This window comes from Triturus cristatus, chromosome 9 (genome assembly GCF_964204655.1).
Source record: "Triturus cristatus chromosome 9, aTriCri1.1, whole genome shotgun sequence".
NCBI classification, from domain to species: domain Eukaryota; kingdom Metazoa; phylum Chordata; class Amphibia; order Caudata; family Salamandridae; genus Triturus; species Triturus cristatus.
This window is the reverse complement of record NC_140592.1, coordinates 327,884,770-327,901,924: the sequence shown is the minus strand read 5'-3', so window position 1 is coordinate 327,901,924 and position 17,155 is coordinate 327,884,770. Positions and strand designations below refer to the sequence as shown.

At 46.9% G+C, this 17,155-nt stretch overlaps 1 protein-coding gene across 2 annotated transcripts in view; it reads right to left on the bottom strand.

The window, feature by feature from the left end:
* LOC146797862 (ubiquitin-like modifier-activating enzyme 1) overlaps positions 1-17,155 on the bottom strand; it is a 1,073,449-nt gene that overhangs the window by 347,801 nt on the left and 708,493 nt on the right. Inside the window, exons 23-24 of one of the 2 annotated variants that reach the window (XM_085625060.1) lie at positions 16,099-16,146; positions 11,125-11,172 (exon numbers count right to left, since the gene is read on the bottom strand). The exons of the other annotated variant lie outside the window; for it this stretch is intronic. Of the exons in view, the coding sequence (XP_085481186.1) occupies positions 11,125-11,172; positions 16,099-16,146 (96 nt within the window). The remainder of the gene's footprint in view (positions 1-11,124; positions 11,173-16,098; positions 16,147-17,155) is intronic. 2 annotated transcript variants of the gene reach the window in all.

Sequence of the window (17,155 nt, the reverse complement as noted above, 5' to 3'; positions counted from 1 at the left end):
AAAGCCACTGACTTAATGTCTCGCCGAGCAGCGCATGCGCTGGCTCAGGCGAGACCTAAAAATTATTATGTATTAATAATTATCAGAAGTGATGTATGGTATGTAAAAGTAACGTAATAATGTTGTAATAACATTTATTGCTATATTAATTTTTAAATGCAAAATTATTAAAATATTCTAGATTAAATTAAAAATACATCATATTTTTATAATTTATTTTTAATATGAAATTATATTGATATTTTTAACCCGTTTAAATAATTTAATTTAACGTTATCTCCTACAGGGTTTTATTTTACATTCCTTCCTCCATTGCACTACAAAAGGTTGGTCATGTGTGGGGCTAGACTTTGTTGATTCTTTTTGTACTAACATACACTTGTAAGTTAGGCTCCACCTCCTTTTTGCAGGGGACGGAGACATTTAAATCTTTACACTTAGATTATGTTAATAACCAAAAATAGTAAAGTTACTCAAAAGTGAAATTATAAACATACACGTGTAAATTACTATTTCAGCCAGTGTAACTTACATTTGTGAGTAGCCTGATAGTGTGATGCCTTAATTAAAGATGTCTCAACCACATTTAAGTTATGCCATCCAATACAACAATATTGAGGCCACCATCATACCCACCTCCCCTCTTCCAATGACAACTTGGCCCAAAATCATGACCCCATACGAATCAGTCCACCTAAATATCTCCTTGAGAGCCTTAAATGCCCTCTTGCAATACCACAAATTTCTGACAGCAATACCTTGGCACTATTACAGTGATCCTTTAAGACTTGATATGTACGCACCTCTTATTCTTGATAGTTAAGACAAACCTCTTTCTATATTACTTGTTTAAATATGTCTATTCTCCTTATGACTTAAGTACCTCCCTATACTTTTACCTGGGGTGAAGTATGATGTGATGCTCTTTTTAAAAATTGAATATACATGTGTTAACATATAACAAGGCCTTTGTTTTTGAGGCCATCTAGGTAAACCTACCACACTTTGAAAACTATACAGGGAGTCCAGCGAGGTGTGGCTTGCGTGGATCCCTCAACGTTTTCTTCCCTAGAATCCCCTGCAAACCTAAAATTTAGCTGATATAGAAATTGCATTTTCTTCACATTTCGGTGTGGGATCAGCCTGCCTGCACAAATACCACCCAGCGTTCCCCTCTGTTTCCTGATAAAAATGATACCTCACTTGTGTGAGTGCCCAAAGCATAGTCAGCCTAAAAACATATAAAATGAAAAACTGAGGAGGAACCAAAGCGTATCCATAAGGGCATTTTTGTATGTGTTTTTAGGCTGACTCTGCTTTGGGCACACCCACAAGTGAGGTATTATTGTTTATCAGGATATTGAGGGGAACACTGGGTGGTAGGAAATGTGTGCCAGTGCAGAGATCCTTCAACTTTCCCACACAGACATGTGAGGGAATTGTGACTTTTTAGCTATATTTGAGGTTTGCAGTGGATTCTGGGTAAGAAATTTCTGGGGGATCAACGCAAGCCACACCGCTAGTCAAGTGACAGTCTTCCCACACCACCAGCCAAGTGCCAGTCCAGGCACCCCACCAGCCAAGCGCCATCCTCGCATACTGCCATCCAAGGAGCATCCAACTCATAATGCCAGCCAAGCGCCAGTCCACACACACCGCAAGGCAAGCGCTAGTCCACACACACTGCCAGCTAAGAGCAAGTCCACACACACAGCCAGGACAATTCCAGTACACACAGCCAGTCAAACTACAGTACATGCAGACCGTCATCCGAACTCCAGTTCCCACACACACAAACTTTCCCTGGCATCTAGTGGTTTTAGGGGCAGATGAGCCTAAACATATCGCTGATCTTCCCCCTAAGAGGGGCAGAAATAGCTGAAATGTGTGCCTAAAAAAAAGGGAGTGACACTTGACTATGGTGCCACTCCCTGACATGCCAATAAACATATCCCTGTGCCTAGTGGGCTCTCTGCCCCCATGGGGGGAAGGGCGTATCGGGTTTAATAACCACCATCTGCCCTCCGGCTTTGCCCAGTTTTGAGGGGTGGGGGCATCCATATCCGCATGCTGATTCTGTGCAGCCCCATCCCTACACAAAGTAAAAAAATTGTCCCTGGTGTCTAGTGGCCTTCAGGATAGCGGCATCTTGGGTTGCGGGCGACGTATTCGAGTAGCACCAGCACAAGAAAGAGGCGGTAGACCTTTAAGGACACACACACAGGCCTGCATTCCAGTGCTTCTGGGAGCCACGCGGGTTCGAGCAAAGACTCACCTGACCCACTAGATTAGATGGTGGGCGTGGCTCTGGATGCGTGGGTGCTTGTGGCCAGTCGTGTACCCCCAACGTTGATGTAAGGTAAGGGTCTGGGCTGGGTCCCAGGCCGCAGTGGGCTGTGGGGTGTGTCAGTGTAGGCTGCTCCAAGGGTGCCTTTTTAGGTCTCGCCTGACCCAGCGCTTGCGCTGGTCTGGCGAGACTTTAAGTAAGGGCTTCAAAAAATGCTACCGCCGGCTACAGCTTGCAGTGCATGTGCGCGGGCGCGAGCTTGAGCAGAGGCGCCATATGGCATTCCTCATTCTCATTAAGCGCATCGCTCGCCGCGCGCTTGATCGCGATCACTTTCACGGCCACGCGCGCACCACTCCCTTTGAACTCTCTCTTGTTCTACACGTTGCCTGCTTACTTTTCGTTTACACAAAGCAGTTATTAAACACAGGCATTTCGTCATGCCGAATATTTTTAATTTCTCTTGTTTCACCCATAATCTATCTTCCGGATATTACGAGAGTACACTTTCGGGTTATTTTGGACCCTCGCAATATTTAAGATGGCGCTGCTCATTGCCAGCCGTGTTATCGCTGCAGAACGTACCACAAGGATTTATCCTGGGACCTCACAAGACACTTCTCTTGGACTATTCCAAGTAAGTTGTCACTGCACCCCTGCCCGGTCTCTTACCGCTCTCGACCCTAGTCCTGCCATGCTAGCTTAAATATAAGGTTCTGTCTGCAACATTTGATTTCTGCGTAAATACATTTCTTAGAGTGAAATAGTACGCTCTTGTCCCCCTTCATTGGTGATATTCTTTCGGAAAACTATGCATGCGGTAAAAAGTGATATCAGAGAAAGCGGCAGACATTTTATCAGTAAACTGCTGATCACGCAGTTCTGTTAACCTTTTTGCATTCAATCCACGCTAAATGATGCACTAATTCGTTATCCATTAGTCCACTTTTTCAAATTTTTTGCTACCGTCCGTCTTACGAATGTGGCATTCTTGTCTACAATGACGTACACATTTTTAAACCTTACCAACAGCTAACAGGCATAAGCAGACCATGCACTCCTGACAACGCACTTAAATACCTTTTGCACAACTTAAACAAGCATTGGCGTAGCCAATAGGTCTCGCTTTTGGGACCATATAAGTATTTAGTTTTGCAGCACAATATCCTTGGTGCAACAACATCAGCTGTTGAATGGCTAAACCTTGTAACTTATAAGTGTTTAGTCATGCAACAGTTGATGTTGTTGCACCAAGGATATTGTGTTGGATAACTAAACACTTATAATGTCCCAAAGGCAAGACCTATTGGCTATGCCAATGTTTGTTTAGTTTGAGGGGAGGCACTCTCACGTTGGGGTGGTGAGTTACACTTTACACACGAGTTTGTTCAAGGTGTCCTACTGTTTAAGGTATGATGGCCGGGAAGGCTAAGCGAGGTGAACAGCGCTCTCGCATGGAGAGCTTGATGGAGGCTATGATGCAGAAAATGGCTGTCATGGAGGATAGATTAAAAAGTGTTGATGAGATGGGACAGGCCATTGAGGACCTCATTGAGAAAGTGGATGGGCCGGATGGTGAAGGCAGGCCCAGAAGGTCCATTGTGGCTCCCAAGGCAGCATTCCCCCCCACCCAAAAAGAGAAGAGCTAAAAAAGGGGAGACACGAGGGGTGAGGGGGCAAATGGCCCCGTTGAACCAGTGGACCCTAAACCGGTTCCACAGACAAGCGGGGATGGGGGGGATCCGGGTTCCTCTTGGGGGAGTGAGCCCCCGGGTAGCAGAGGGGGTGCTCCACCAGCAGCCGCAGGCAGTAACCCGCAGGCCCCAGTTGCCCCTATGGGTGGTGGCCCCGTGGGGGTCTCCCCAGTACCCCAGGATCTGGTAACCAATTTAGCGGCGGTTCCCCCTTGGTTGGGTAAGGTGGGCAATTAGTCCCCGGCAGCTAGGATGTCTAGCAGAGGGGAGGACTTACTTGGCAAAGCTAGGCAGTTAGTGGCTCAGTTGGATGGGGCATCGGGCGTTACGCCTGGGGAAGGGGTGGGTGCTCCGATCCCTGACACACCAGTGGGCGCTGCAACCTTAGCGGGTGGGTGCACCAACCCCTGTCAAGCCAGCAGGCGATGTAACCCCTAGTGGGGCTAGCAAAGAATTGCCAGTAAGCAGCTCAGGTGTGGACACAGCAAAGGAGAAGCCAGCAGAACCAGCGGGGGCAGCCGCAGCAGGTAAGCGGCAGACTTTGCCCGTTTTAGGTGTGGGGAAAGCGCGCACCAGTAGGGAACAGCTGGCAAGGCATGTCACACAGGAAGTGTAAGAAAAGATTTGGAAGGGGAGCTATATCAGTATATTCTCCCTGCTGCTTGATGAAACTGAAAGGGAGGAGGCCAAGAAAAAGAAAGATTGGATGCTCCCTAGGGAATGAGCAAGCAAATTGCAAAAAATATAGGATTGAGGAAACTTTAATTAACTGGGTGAGGGGCTTCTCAGTTTACATGGCAGTTATGGCTGAGCGTTTCCCAAATTTGGCCGCAGAAATGGCATGCTACCAGAGCAGGATCACTGGGGCACATGACAAATATGGGGGCATAGGATGGAAGGAATACGATAAAAGCTTCAGAAGAGCAAAGGCCTCAGATCCTGCCCTAACTTGGGACAAAATTGACATGATTTCTTGGCTAGACCAATTCGGTTGTGGGTCACAAGACAGTGCAAAGGGCCAGTCCTTTCAGTCATTTTTCCCAGCTACCCCCAGTAGTGGGGGAGGTAAAAAGTAATGTGTTGGGACTTCAATAGGCTCACATGTTCTAGGGCTCCAGGCATGTGTAAGTTTAAGCATGCATGCTCTTTCTGTGCCAATGCATCACACCCTGAATCCAAGTGTTTTAAAAAATCAAAAGATAGAGGGAAGAAGAAGCAGGAGTGAGGATGTTACCTTGATAACAGCACGTTCGCCCATTATAACAACTGCATTGATCCCATGGTTGAATAGATACACTTGTCCTTCATCGGTTTCAGATATGGTTTTAGGATCCCCGCCCCAGATTATGTAGGGACACCAGAGTGTAGGAATCAGCTATCAGTAAGGGCCAAGCCAAATGTGGCTGCAGCAAAAATAGAGAAGGAGCTGCGCCTGGGCAGAGTAGCAGGACCATTTGATGCCATCCCAGTGAAAACTTTTGTCTGTTCACCCCTGGGGTGGTCCCTAAGAAAGAGTCTGGAGAGTTCAGGCTGATCCATAACCTGTCTACGCCCTGGGGGAAATCCCTGAACGATGCTATTGACGAGGAGCTGTGCACAGTCAAATATGCATCTTTTGATCAAGCTGCAGAAATGCTCAGGGGTCTGGGCCCCGGCGCGCTGCTAGCAAAGTCAGACATTGAGTCAGCTTTCCGCCTGTTGCCAGTCCACCCTTTAGATTTTCACTTACTGGGTTTCCAGTTCCAGGTAAAGTACTACATGGATATATGCATGCCTATGGGTTGCTCGGTCTCCTGTGCATACTTTGAAAAATTCAGTTCATTGTAGGAATGGGTTTTTAGGCAGGTGACTGGGCACCATCATGTCTTGCATTACCTGGATGACTTCCTCTTCCTTAGGTCAGCAGGCTCTTAGGAGTGCGAGAGGGCACTACGGGGGTTCTGCACGCTCATGCAGAGTTTTGGGGTTCCATTGGCACCAGGAAAGACGATCGGGCCATCCACAAAGATTGAGTTCTTGGGGATAGAGCTAGACTCAACCCAGGGATGTTTTCGGCTGCCCACAGATAAGGTTATTAAGTTCAGGGCAGCGTTGCAGCAATGCTTGGACAAAGAGAAAGTTACGCTGCATCAGCTGCAGCAGACAGTGGGTCAGTTGAATTTCGCGTTCCATCTCACAAGCCATGTGAAGTCTCAAGAAGAAAGATCACCACACCAGGCTGTCTGCTGAGGTTAGGCAGGATATGGGGATTTTGATGGCATTCCTGCTTGACTTCAATGGAACAGTGATATGGCCCGGTCTGCTCACTTCTTCCGCTGCGTTGGGTTTAATGACTAATTCGGCGGGCAGTGAAGGATTCGGCGCTACACTGGGCACTGAATGGGTGGCACAGCGGTGGCCGGCATGGTAGGTGGACAACGGTTTGAGAAACAACATTGGGTTCTTGGAGCTTTTCCCTATTTTTGTGGCATTATCAGTATGGCCAGAGCAATTACGGAATCAGTCAGTGGTGTTTTGGTCAGATAACATGACCGTAGTGGACTGCACCAACCAGCAGGCAGCAAGGTGTAAAATGATCCTCCATCTGTTGAAAGAGATACTCTTGTTATGCATGAAATTGAATATGCAGTTTAGGGCTAAGCATGTCCCAGGAGTTTTGAATCATGCTGCTGATGCACTCTCTCGCTTCAAGATGCAGGTATTCAGGGCACATCTCCCAGCTGCGGCAGAGAAGCAGACACCCTTCCCAGAACGACTTTGGCAGATTGGTGCCCCCAACTACTGGACCTTGTGGCAGCTAGCCTTGCACCCAGGACCAGGAAGGCCTACGAAGGGGCATTTTGGGCATATTGTACCTTTTTGGGGAAGGAGTGGGGAGAGAGGTGGCATGATACTGGGGTTGTGCTCTTTTACCAGGGGGCCTTGAGAGATGAGGGGTGCTCAGTGGCTGCAGCAAAGAGGCATGTAGCAGCAATCTCCTTTTTCGCGCAAGCAAAGGGTAGGGGGGACCCGGCGAATAGTTTCACAATCAGGAAGGCTCTGAAGGGTTGACAGCATCTCCAGGGGTCACAACTGGACCCAAGGCGGCCTATAGGGGTCGATCTCCTGGCGTCAATACTGGGGACCCTTAGCCAGATTTGCAACAGTGAGGAGGAAGCCTTTTGTTCCGCGTGGCGTTTGCACTGGCATTTTACGGCGCATTCAGAATTGGAGAGGTGGTGTCCAAAAACAAGCAAGATCAGCAGGGTGGTTTGCAGTTTAGTCATGTGAGGATCCAAGGCGACTCCTTGTTCATATCTATCCAGAGATCTAAGACAGACCAAGAGGCCCGTGGGGAGGGGGTGGTACTGTGCAGGGCTCAAGGGAGCATTTGCTGCCCTATCACCAACCTGGAGGCCTTTTTGGGGCAAAGACCCTGGAAGACAGGGGGGCCATTGTTAATTCATGCAGATGGTACCCCACTCACAAAGTTTCAATTTAAGAGAGTCCTGGACATGGCGGTGCAGAAAGCAGGGCTAGATCCCAGCAGCTTTGGTACACGTTCATTCAGGTTAGAGGCTGCCACCGAAGCAGTGGCAAGGGTGTTTGCCAGGAGAGATGTGCAGAGGATTGGCAGGTGGTCCTCCAATTGCTATAAGCGCTATGTGCGGCTGCATATGCTATGAGAACTGCTCAGAGGGTGTGTTCTGATGCTGGGTTTCTTTTCTGCTTAATTTTCAGTTTCTCAAGCCTGTCACACAGGAGGGAAACTTGTGATGGCACAGCATCCTGGATCAGTGCAAGAACGGGTGCATGCCCGGGACTGAGGAACACACGTCGTGTGGGTTATTGGTCATTCATATGTGAGACGTTTAAGTAACTTTTTTCTTTCAGGCAACTATGAGAGGAGAGCGAGGGAGGCAGGTTTTAGGTTATTATTCCATGGGCAGGGGGGGCTGCGCTTGGGTCAATTCAGGAGCTTTGTGTTCGATCTGCTAGACATGGGAAGGGCTATCCCCAGCATTATTATCTTTCACCTGGGGGGGAATGACTTGGTACACCTGGGTAGAAGGGGGCTGGTCGAAACACTAATCACTGAAGTGGGTTGGTTGGCACGTCTTTGCCCAGGGTGCACCCTGGTTTGGTCACAGATGGTGCCGAGATTCCAATGGCGGGAAGGTGAGTCTGTGAGGGCATTGAACCACTCCGTGAAAAGAATTAATAACAAATTAGCAAGGTTATTCAGGGCTCCACATCTGCAGACTATAACCCATGGGTGCATTTAGGGGGAGCCGTGCTTCTTAAAAGACGGCGTCCATTTGTCCAAATTAGGAAATGAAATCTTCATGGAGAATCTTCTGGCCTGGTTAGTTGGGTATAGGGACAAGGCATGACCTTTCAGTGAGTTTTTTTGGGGGGGCCGGATAGTCGGGCAGCTGTGCAGGCCTGTGACGGTAAGGTCATGATTGGTGAGCAGTAAATTTAAGGTCCTTAGGGGGTGGTGCCATTCTTGAATGGGGTCGCCCAAGGGGGAGGGACAAGTGGTCTCTCACGGAACTCCAGGAGCAGTTACAGCCGGTTGGCTGGAAGGGTGCGGGGGGAGGGAAGTTACGCTTTCCAGTAGGCTGGTTGGCCACCCCGCACGCAGCACAAGGGCGCAAGCAAACGGCGCATAACTGCAAGGGTCCCTTATGGAGTTAATCTGCTGGACGTATGGGAGTGCTCGGGAGGGAAGTACCTCCTTCCCTGGGAATGGGCCCCCTGCGCATGCGCACTCCGGTTGGAGGGCAGGCATAGTTTTGATCAGGATCTGGCGCCAATCATTGACCTTCCTGTAGGCTCAAATAGGAATATGCAAAAAGATAAACGTATTTGATTATGTAATGTCTAGATCGGATAGGAATATATATGTATTAGAGAAATGTTAAGGTTAGCAACATGACATTTGTACCTATCAATGTGATCAAATGTAATGGACTTTCTGCGTACTATGTAAATAATGTATAAAATTTGTTTTAAATTTAAATTTTAATAAATACGGCCGGGGGTTTAACGACCCCCTAATCCCCGAAAAATGTTCTTGTGTGAAAATGACTTACCGCCTTGGGGTGGAAGGGAGGCGGTAATCCTTACACCGGTAAAAGGGGCCATTTTAGTAAGGGTTGTGTCATTAGGAAGAGGGGGTTTAGGTCGTACCTGGCCATATAGAAAGGCAGGGGCTGGCATCGGACACACCGCAGGTATGGTGGTCGTGCCGGTCCCCGATGACGATGTGGGGGCGGGCCGTCGTGCAACTGTGACGCGGCGCACACACCAGTCAGGGATTGGTTGTCAGGTTCGTGCCCCAGAAGTGATACTAATCACTTCCGGGGCACGCGTCGCACAAACGACGGGGGCCTGTTTGAACCGGCTCCCGGCAGGACACTCACTTACTGGAGGGCAATAAAAGGCTGGGAAGTGGCAAAGGCTGCCTCTTTGCACGCCGCCCCCTCAGCCTATACAGGGATCCGTCCGGGCCTCGCTATGAGGCTCCCTCTAATTTTCACCCACCCACCATCCCCTAAAGCAAGGTTTTTGAATATTGTGTTTTGCAGTTTTTTCTTTTCAGGTTGACTTGTTTATGTTTGGCATGTGTATTGCTTTTTCTGTCTCGTTTTCAGGAAGCATTGGTGTTTCTTTTATAGGAAATGTTCAATTGTTGTATTTATAGTGCTATTCCTTAGTCAGCGGTAAGGTCATGATTGGTGAGCAAAACATTTATGGTCTTTAGAGGGCGGCGCCATTCTTGAATGGGGTCGCCCAAGGGGGAGGGGCAAGTGGTCTCTCACGGAACTCAAGGAGCAGTTACAGCCGGTTGGCTGGTAGGGTGCGGGGGGAGCGAAGTTCCGCTTTCCAGTAGGCTGATTGGCCACCCAGCACGTGCACAAGGGCGCAAGTAAACGGCACATAACTGCAAAGGCCCCTTGTGGAGTTAATCTGCTGGGCGTATGGGGGTGCTCGGGGGGAAGTACCTCCCTGGGAACGGGCCCCCTGCGCATGCAGACTCCGGTTGGAGGGCGGTCATAGTTTGATCATGATCTGGCGCCAGTCATTGACCTTGCTGTGGGCTCAAATAGGAATACGCAGAAAGATAAACGTATTTGATTATGTAATGTCTAGATCGGATAGGAATATATATGTATTAGAGAAATGTTAAGGTTAGCAACATGACATATGTACCTATCAATGTAATCAAATGTAATGCAATGGACTTTCTGCGTATTATGTAAATAATGTATAAAATTTGTTTTAAATTTAAATTCAAATTTTAATAAATACGGCCGGGGGTTTAACGACCCCCTAATCCCCCAAAAATGTTCTTGTGTGAAAATGACTTAACGGCATGGGGTGGAAGGGAGGCGGTAACCCTTACACCGGTAAAAGGGGCCATTTTAGTAAGGGTTGTGTCATTAGGAAGCTGGGGTCTAGGCCGTACCTGGCCATATGAGTCAGATTCGGGCGAAGCAGATTCCTAAGGGACTCTTAAAGGTGGGAACTGCCGGAGTGGCCCTCGAAGCGTGGCAGACACAGGTGCGTAGCAATGTACAGGGCTGGGGGGGGGGGGCAAATGGGAAAACAGAGAGGACATCCAGCTAAAATGAAGCAGCATTAAATTGAAATCCCAGTATTATTCGAAGTATAATAAGCATAGTATGCCATATATTTGTCCTGCCATAAAGACAGTGTCACAGTAAATTTATCTAAGAGAGATGTGTTTGTGTCCAGCACATAGCTACCGTAACTTCAAGAGGGGTTACTTCTGAAGTATCTAAATTAGGAGAAGGAGATGTGTAAAGAAAACAGCAATACGTTTATACGTTTTGCCATACATTTACTTTTCTTGACATTGTTATAATGTTTGTTTTCTGTGTATGACTGAGTTTTCCAAAAGAGCCTCTGAGAGAAAGGAAGGGTGGGGGGAAACCAGAGGTTTATTATACCACCAAGACTCAAGGGAAGAAGAAACTGATTCTGATATCCTTTCCCACACTAAGGGATTAACCTCTTGAGAAATTTCCAAGAGAAAAGAGCGGGTGAAGAAACAGGAGGAAGAAAAGACATAGAAGAAAGAAATGGATAAGAGGACTTAGAACAGCAGTTGCCCTTAAATATTACAGGACTTACCTGTACTTTTCTTTTCCGAGCTCTCCGGGCGGGACGACCGCCTATCAGCTACAGAGCAAGAAAATAAAACAAGAAATCATCACTACGGTGGAATAACCATGCGGAGAACCCCCCTAAAGAAAGCAAGGACACAAGAAGTTCCGAGTAAAGGACATAACGATAATAAACCCAAGTGGATCGAAAAGAGTTCAATAAAAAACTAGATTAGAACAAACACTATAGTGTCCTGTTATTTATGGGACAAGGAGCATAAGACGACATGTGGTGGAGAATGCGGGCATAGTCAACATCTGATACAAGATGGAAAACCTTATACAACAAGTGGCTAAAGGACAGCGAAAATTGAAGTAAGGCTCTGTAGCTATACATGATGACTGCAGAAACAGAACGCAGTGTCTTCTGCGACACCCTGAAAACCCAAGCAGAACAACTGAATAAAGAGTCAACTTCAGTTAGCCGCAGGAATTGCACAAAGTAAAGGATTGGTACCCACGGAACCTACTATATTTCTGCAGAAATATATACCAGAAGAAGATCACAAGGCTTTACTTCTTAATTTTGAGAGCCGCTCGAGGCTGCCCTGTGGAAAAGTGGCCACATTATCTGTCTCCCTTTTAACAGGAGAGGCACAGACCACTTATTAGAGTACATGTGCAACTGGGAACACCCCCCTACACGGACATTAAAAAGATAATACTTCATTGGCTGGGGAAGACGAGGAAATCTATAGAGTGCGATTTAGGAAGGAGAGAGGACTACCCGGTGATACGCAGAGGACACTATTTTTTTAAAAGAAGGATGCCGCTGACCGCTGGCTCAAACCTCAGGAAGCGACCACAGAGGAATTAATGACAAAAATGTACCTGGAAAAGTATTTGGAAGCCTTACCAGTACCCACTCAATGGTGGTTGAACCAACATCCCGGACTAAATTGAGAACAAGCAGTAGAGATGGCCTTTGTGGGGGCGCATCCCAGAAACACCCGTCTTTAGAAAAAAGGTCACAAACGGTACAGGCAACTTCATCGGGAAAAAATAGCAAGATGCCTATCAGATTACCCATGGACTCCTCGAAACTGCGATATCCAAAAGGGGAAGAGGCACCGCATTCTGGACCCCAATGTTATGAATGTGGGGAATGGGGTCATATCACTCGGTTCTGTAGCAGCAAGAACGCTGGGAATGAACCCATGGAAGCAGGGCCGGACTGGGAACCAAAACCGGCCCTGGCAAAGTGCTCGGCCAGCCCCCCGGGGCTTGGGGGTGCCGCCGAGCTCTTTGCCAGGGCCGGTTTTCGGCTGATTTTGTTACAGGGCCGATTTTGCAGCTATGCTGCAAAAACGGCCCTGTAACAAAAACGGCCCCCAGGGGCCCAAAACCGGCCCCCACCCGTGCGGCGCACCGGGGGATTGCCCGGTGCCCGTTACGGCCAGTCCGGGCCTGCATGGAAGTCAATTACGTGCCTTGTTCCTTTTACATCACGCCAGAAGTGGGACCCAGCTATTATGTGAGTTTGAAAATCAGTCAGAAGTGGGTGACTGCTTTGTTAGATTCGGGGTGCCGGCAGTCAGTGATCAAAGATAATCTAGTGTCACCACACCAAATTATTCCATTTAAACAAGTCTGTATTAGGTGTGTACATGGGGATACTAAAATGTATACCCTGGCCAGAATTAATGTGCGGAATCTGGAGGGCCAAGAAACTAATGTGGAAGTGGGGACTCTGCTTAATCTCCCGGAAGATGTAATTCTTGGCACAGATAACCTACAATTTCTTACTCTACTACAAGAACCCCGACTGGAGGGACAGACATGGTTGCAGAAAACCCCATCTTCCAGAAAACTTAGGGAAGTTCCCAATCACTGGAGACAGGCAAGTTACGAAACTGAGGCAAGGATCTAAACCGTGAGGTCCCTGCCAGAACACTTTAGTTACCTAGGGGACCTGGACCTTACATCACAACTTCAGAGTTGCTCAAATAAATCATTTCTCCCTTCAAACCGGCTGTCCGAGTTCTAGACAAAATTAAGGAAAACAAAGTCAGGTGTATCCCCAATTTGGATACAAAATGGGTTGCTATACAGAATAAGAAAGGCCAACAACTCACTCCAACTATTAGTACCCAGTAGGTACGAGATCAAATATTATTTTACGCACACTCCCATCTCTTGGCAGGACAGTTTGGGGCAGAGAAAACAACCTAAGCCATCTTAACTCATTTCTACTGGCTGGGAATTCTAGCTCAAATAACGAAGTACTGTCAAGAATGTGAGGTATGTCAATGAAAAAACCCATAGCAGCACCCAAACCACTACAACCTATGCCTATAATTGGAAAACCCTTTGAAAAACTTGGAATAGACCTAGTAGAGCCACTAGCCTGCTATACTAAAGGGTCTAAATATTTATTGGTACTAGTGGACTATGTTAACCGATATCTAGAAGCAGCCCCCCTCTGGGAAACCACCACCAAAATGATACCCCAACTTCTGATTGAGATCTTCTCCCGAATGGGGTTCCCAAAGGAAATTTTGACCGACCAGGGTACTACTTTTGTGTCCCGACTAACAAAGCAAATCTGTAAACGGCTTAATATCAGGCTTAAGAACATCTGTATACCATCCTCAAACTGATGGGTTGTGGAACAATATAATGGGACTCTCAAACTCACTCTAAAAAACATGATGTTGTGGTGAAAGGGAAAAATTGGGATTAGCTACTACCTTTAGCCCTTTTGTGATTAGAAGCCAGATACAAAGTAGCCTAGGGTGTTCCCCATTCGAGTTGCTTTTTGGCCGTAAACCTTATACCCTATTGGAAATTACTAAGGAGGGATGGGAGAGAGACAACACCGGAGAAGCAGGAAACCTATTAGATTACACAGCCCAGTTACAGGCTTGACTGGGGAAACTGGAGGAATTTGCTTACTCTAATTTAGAAAAGGCACAATGTCGACAAAGGCAGTTCAATAATAAAGGTAAAAGGTGGAGAGAATTGGTGGCTGGTGATTGGGCACTGGTATTGTTACCCAACTCTGATCACAAAATGAGTCTGAGTGGCAGGGTCCATTTAAGATCATTGAGAGGATTGGGCAAGTTACAAATATTATTCAGCTACCTGGAAACCAAAAACAAATCTACCAAATTAATTTGCTTAAAAAATGGCTTGGACTCCCTCTGGTAGTAGTTCAGACCACCATACCTATGTATCCTACTGAAAGTACCCTGGGAAAAGATCCTGTAAATGAGACTCTTATGACCCAACAAAAAGAAGAACTCCTCCAATGCCAGTCAATCTCTGCTCAAATATTCTCAGATCTTCCCAGGAAAACTCAGTTTGCCACTTATGCCATTCATACAAAAGAAGGGGCTGTGGTGAAACAGTGTCCCTACCAAATTCCAGCAACCAGATGGGAGGCAGTACAAGCAGAGATTGAACAGATGTTAAGACCAGTGGCGGCTGCCACAGGCAAGAGCAGTGAGACGGGTAAGACTAGGGGGTTATTGAACCCTTGACTTGTGAGTGGTGCTCCCCCATTGTGCTAGTCCTGAAATCAGACAGGACCATTCAGTTCTGTATCGATTTCAGAGCTGGGAATAATATATCTAAATTTGACAACTGCCCCTTGCCTCGAAATGATGAGTTATATAAGCGACTGGGGAGGATCGGTTTATCTCAACTATAGATCTTACTAAGGGGTACTGGCAAGTCCCCCTAAGATCAGAAGATAAAGAGAAAACAGCCTTCTCTACACCTTATGAGTTGTTTCAGCTTACTGTCCTGCCTTTTGGATTCCATAGGGCCCCAGCTACTTTCCAATCCTTAATGAACCACCTTTTCAAACCCCATCAGCAATATGACTCTGCATACCTAGATAACATTGTGATACTCAGTGATGATTGGGGGAATCATCTTAAACATCTGCGGGCTGTGATTGAAAATTATAGTCTGCCGGACTCCATGTGAACACAAAAGAATTCTCGATTTGCATATAGCAAGGTCAGGTATTTGGGGTATGTGCTGGGAGTAGGGATGACAGAGCCACAGGCAGAAAAAGTAAAAGATATTACCGAAACACCATTTTCCGTAAATAAATAGAAAGGATAAAACTGGTTGAATGCCCAAGAGGGAGAGGAGTATCGGAGCAGTGAGGAGAAACACGCTGGAGAATCAAGACCAGCAGTTAGAAAGAAGTCATGAGTACCATACGGCGCAGAGGGAGGAGAAGAACCGCTGGAAGCCCCAGGGGCAGAGGAGCTCCTGAGTAGTGCGGAGAGACCTGGGTGAGTCGGATTCCGCCAAAACAGTTTCCCATGGGACTTCTAAAGGTGGGATCCGTCGGAGTGGCCCTTGGACCCAGCACGCTCCAGGAGGAGCATGGGTGACAGGTGCTTAGCAAGGTACAGGATTGGAGGATGGTGAAGGGGAATACACGGACATCCAGCTAAAATGAATTAACATTGATTTGAAATGAAAGCTCAGAATTATTCCAAGTACAATAGGCAGAGCGTGTAATATATTTGTTGTCCATTAATGGCGGTATCACAGCACATGTATCTAAGGGAGATGTATTTGCAGCCCAACATATAGCTAACGTAAGTTCTGGAGGGGTTACCTCTGCTGTATCTATATCAGAAGGAGATGGTGTAAAGAAAACAGTGATAAGTGTATACGGTTTGCCATACATTTTATTTTCTTGACATTATTTTGATGTTATTTCTTTCTGTGAGTGACTGAGTTTTCCAAAAAAAGCCTGAAACTAAAAAGAGGGAGGGGGGGGGGGCAGAAGTTTATCATACTGCCAAGACTCAAGGGAAGAAGAAACCAATTGTTATATCCTATCCCACACTAAGGGAATAAGCTTTTGAGAAATTCCCAAATGAAGAGGGTGAAGCAACAGGAGTAGGAAAAGACAAAGAAGAAATAGATTAGGGGATTAAGAACAGTAGCTGTCCTTAAATATTGCAGAACTTACCTGTACTTTTCTTTTGCGAGGCCTCCGAGCGGGAAGACCGCCTTTCAGCTGACAGAGCAAGAAAATAAAACAAGAACTCGTCACTACGGTGGATCAAACACGCAGAGACGCCCCTAGAACTAGAGTTGAACAAACACTTATAGTGCCCTGTTATTTATGGGACAAGGAGCATAAGACAACACCCTCTAATCTTTGGGGTGGACCTCTATCCCTCTGTTCTTGAAAGTATTTCTGTAACCCTCAATGTTCAGGAGTGCCCATCTCCCCATCTGTATGTTCCCGGAGTGGTTCATCACTTTGTTGCGTGAAGGGGCTCTCTATCCTACTACGCTCTGGAGTGCATCTCTATTAAGCTGCTCTCTAGAGTGAACCTCGAGAGTACCTCTCTCCCCCTTTATGCTGGAGTACCCCTCTTTACCTTTGTTCTCTAGTGTTCCTTCCACTCGCCTATGCTCTGGAGTGCCCATATATCCATCTGTACTCTAGAGAGCACCATTATCCCTCTATTCTATATAACAAAGGTTTGACTTCTGAATAGCGTAGGCCGAGCCACCTCAGTCCGTTTTCTCTCTTGATTACCATAGAATGCTTTAATTTAAAAATGGTGCCCATATGCCAAACACTTGCATTTGGCGGTACTTGGAACACGGATTGCTTCAGCACTGAAGGTATGTGCATTTGCGAGGAATGTATCGACGGGTCCAACTTGCTTGTTTGTTTGACTACGGCACATAAGATTGAACAGGGAGAGTAATACTTAACGGCTCCCCCTGGGGTTTCCCTCGGTTTGTTTCCTTCTCACTTATAGAGAGGACGTATTATGGTCCCCATGTTTTGAGGAGGAGAAGAAAGCCTTCCCTAGTCGAGTATAGAAGTTGACTTACGGGAACACACCAATTATTGACATGGTCGCTACCCAGACTAATATTCGACTCGGTTGATTGGTAAGCAACATTGATTTGTTGTGACAGGGCAGAATTCACTCTATTGCATTATACGTGTCTTGTCAAATTGGTACTGACTTTGTTGGGCATTTAATCATAGCTTCCCCACTTTG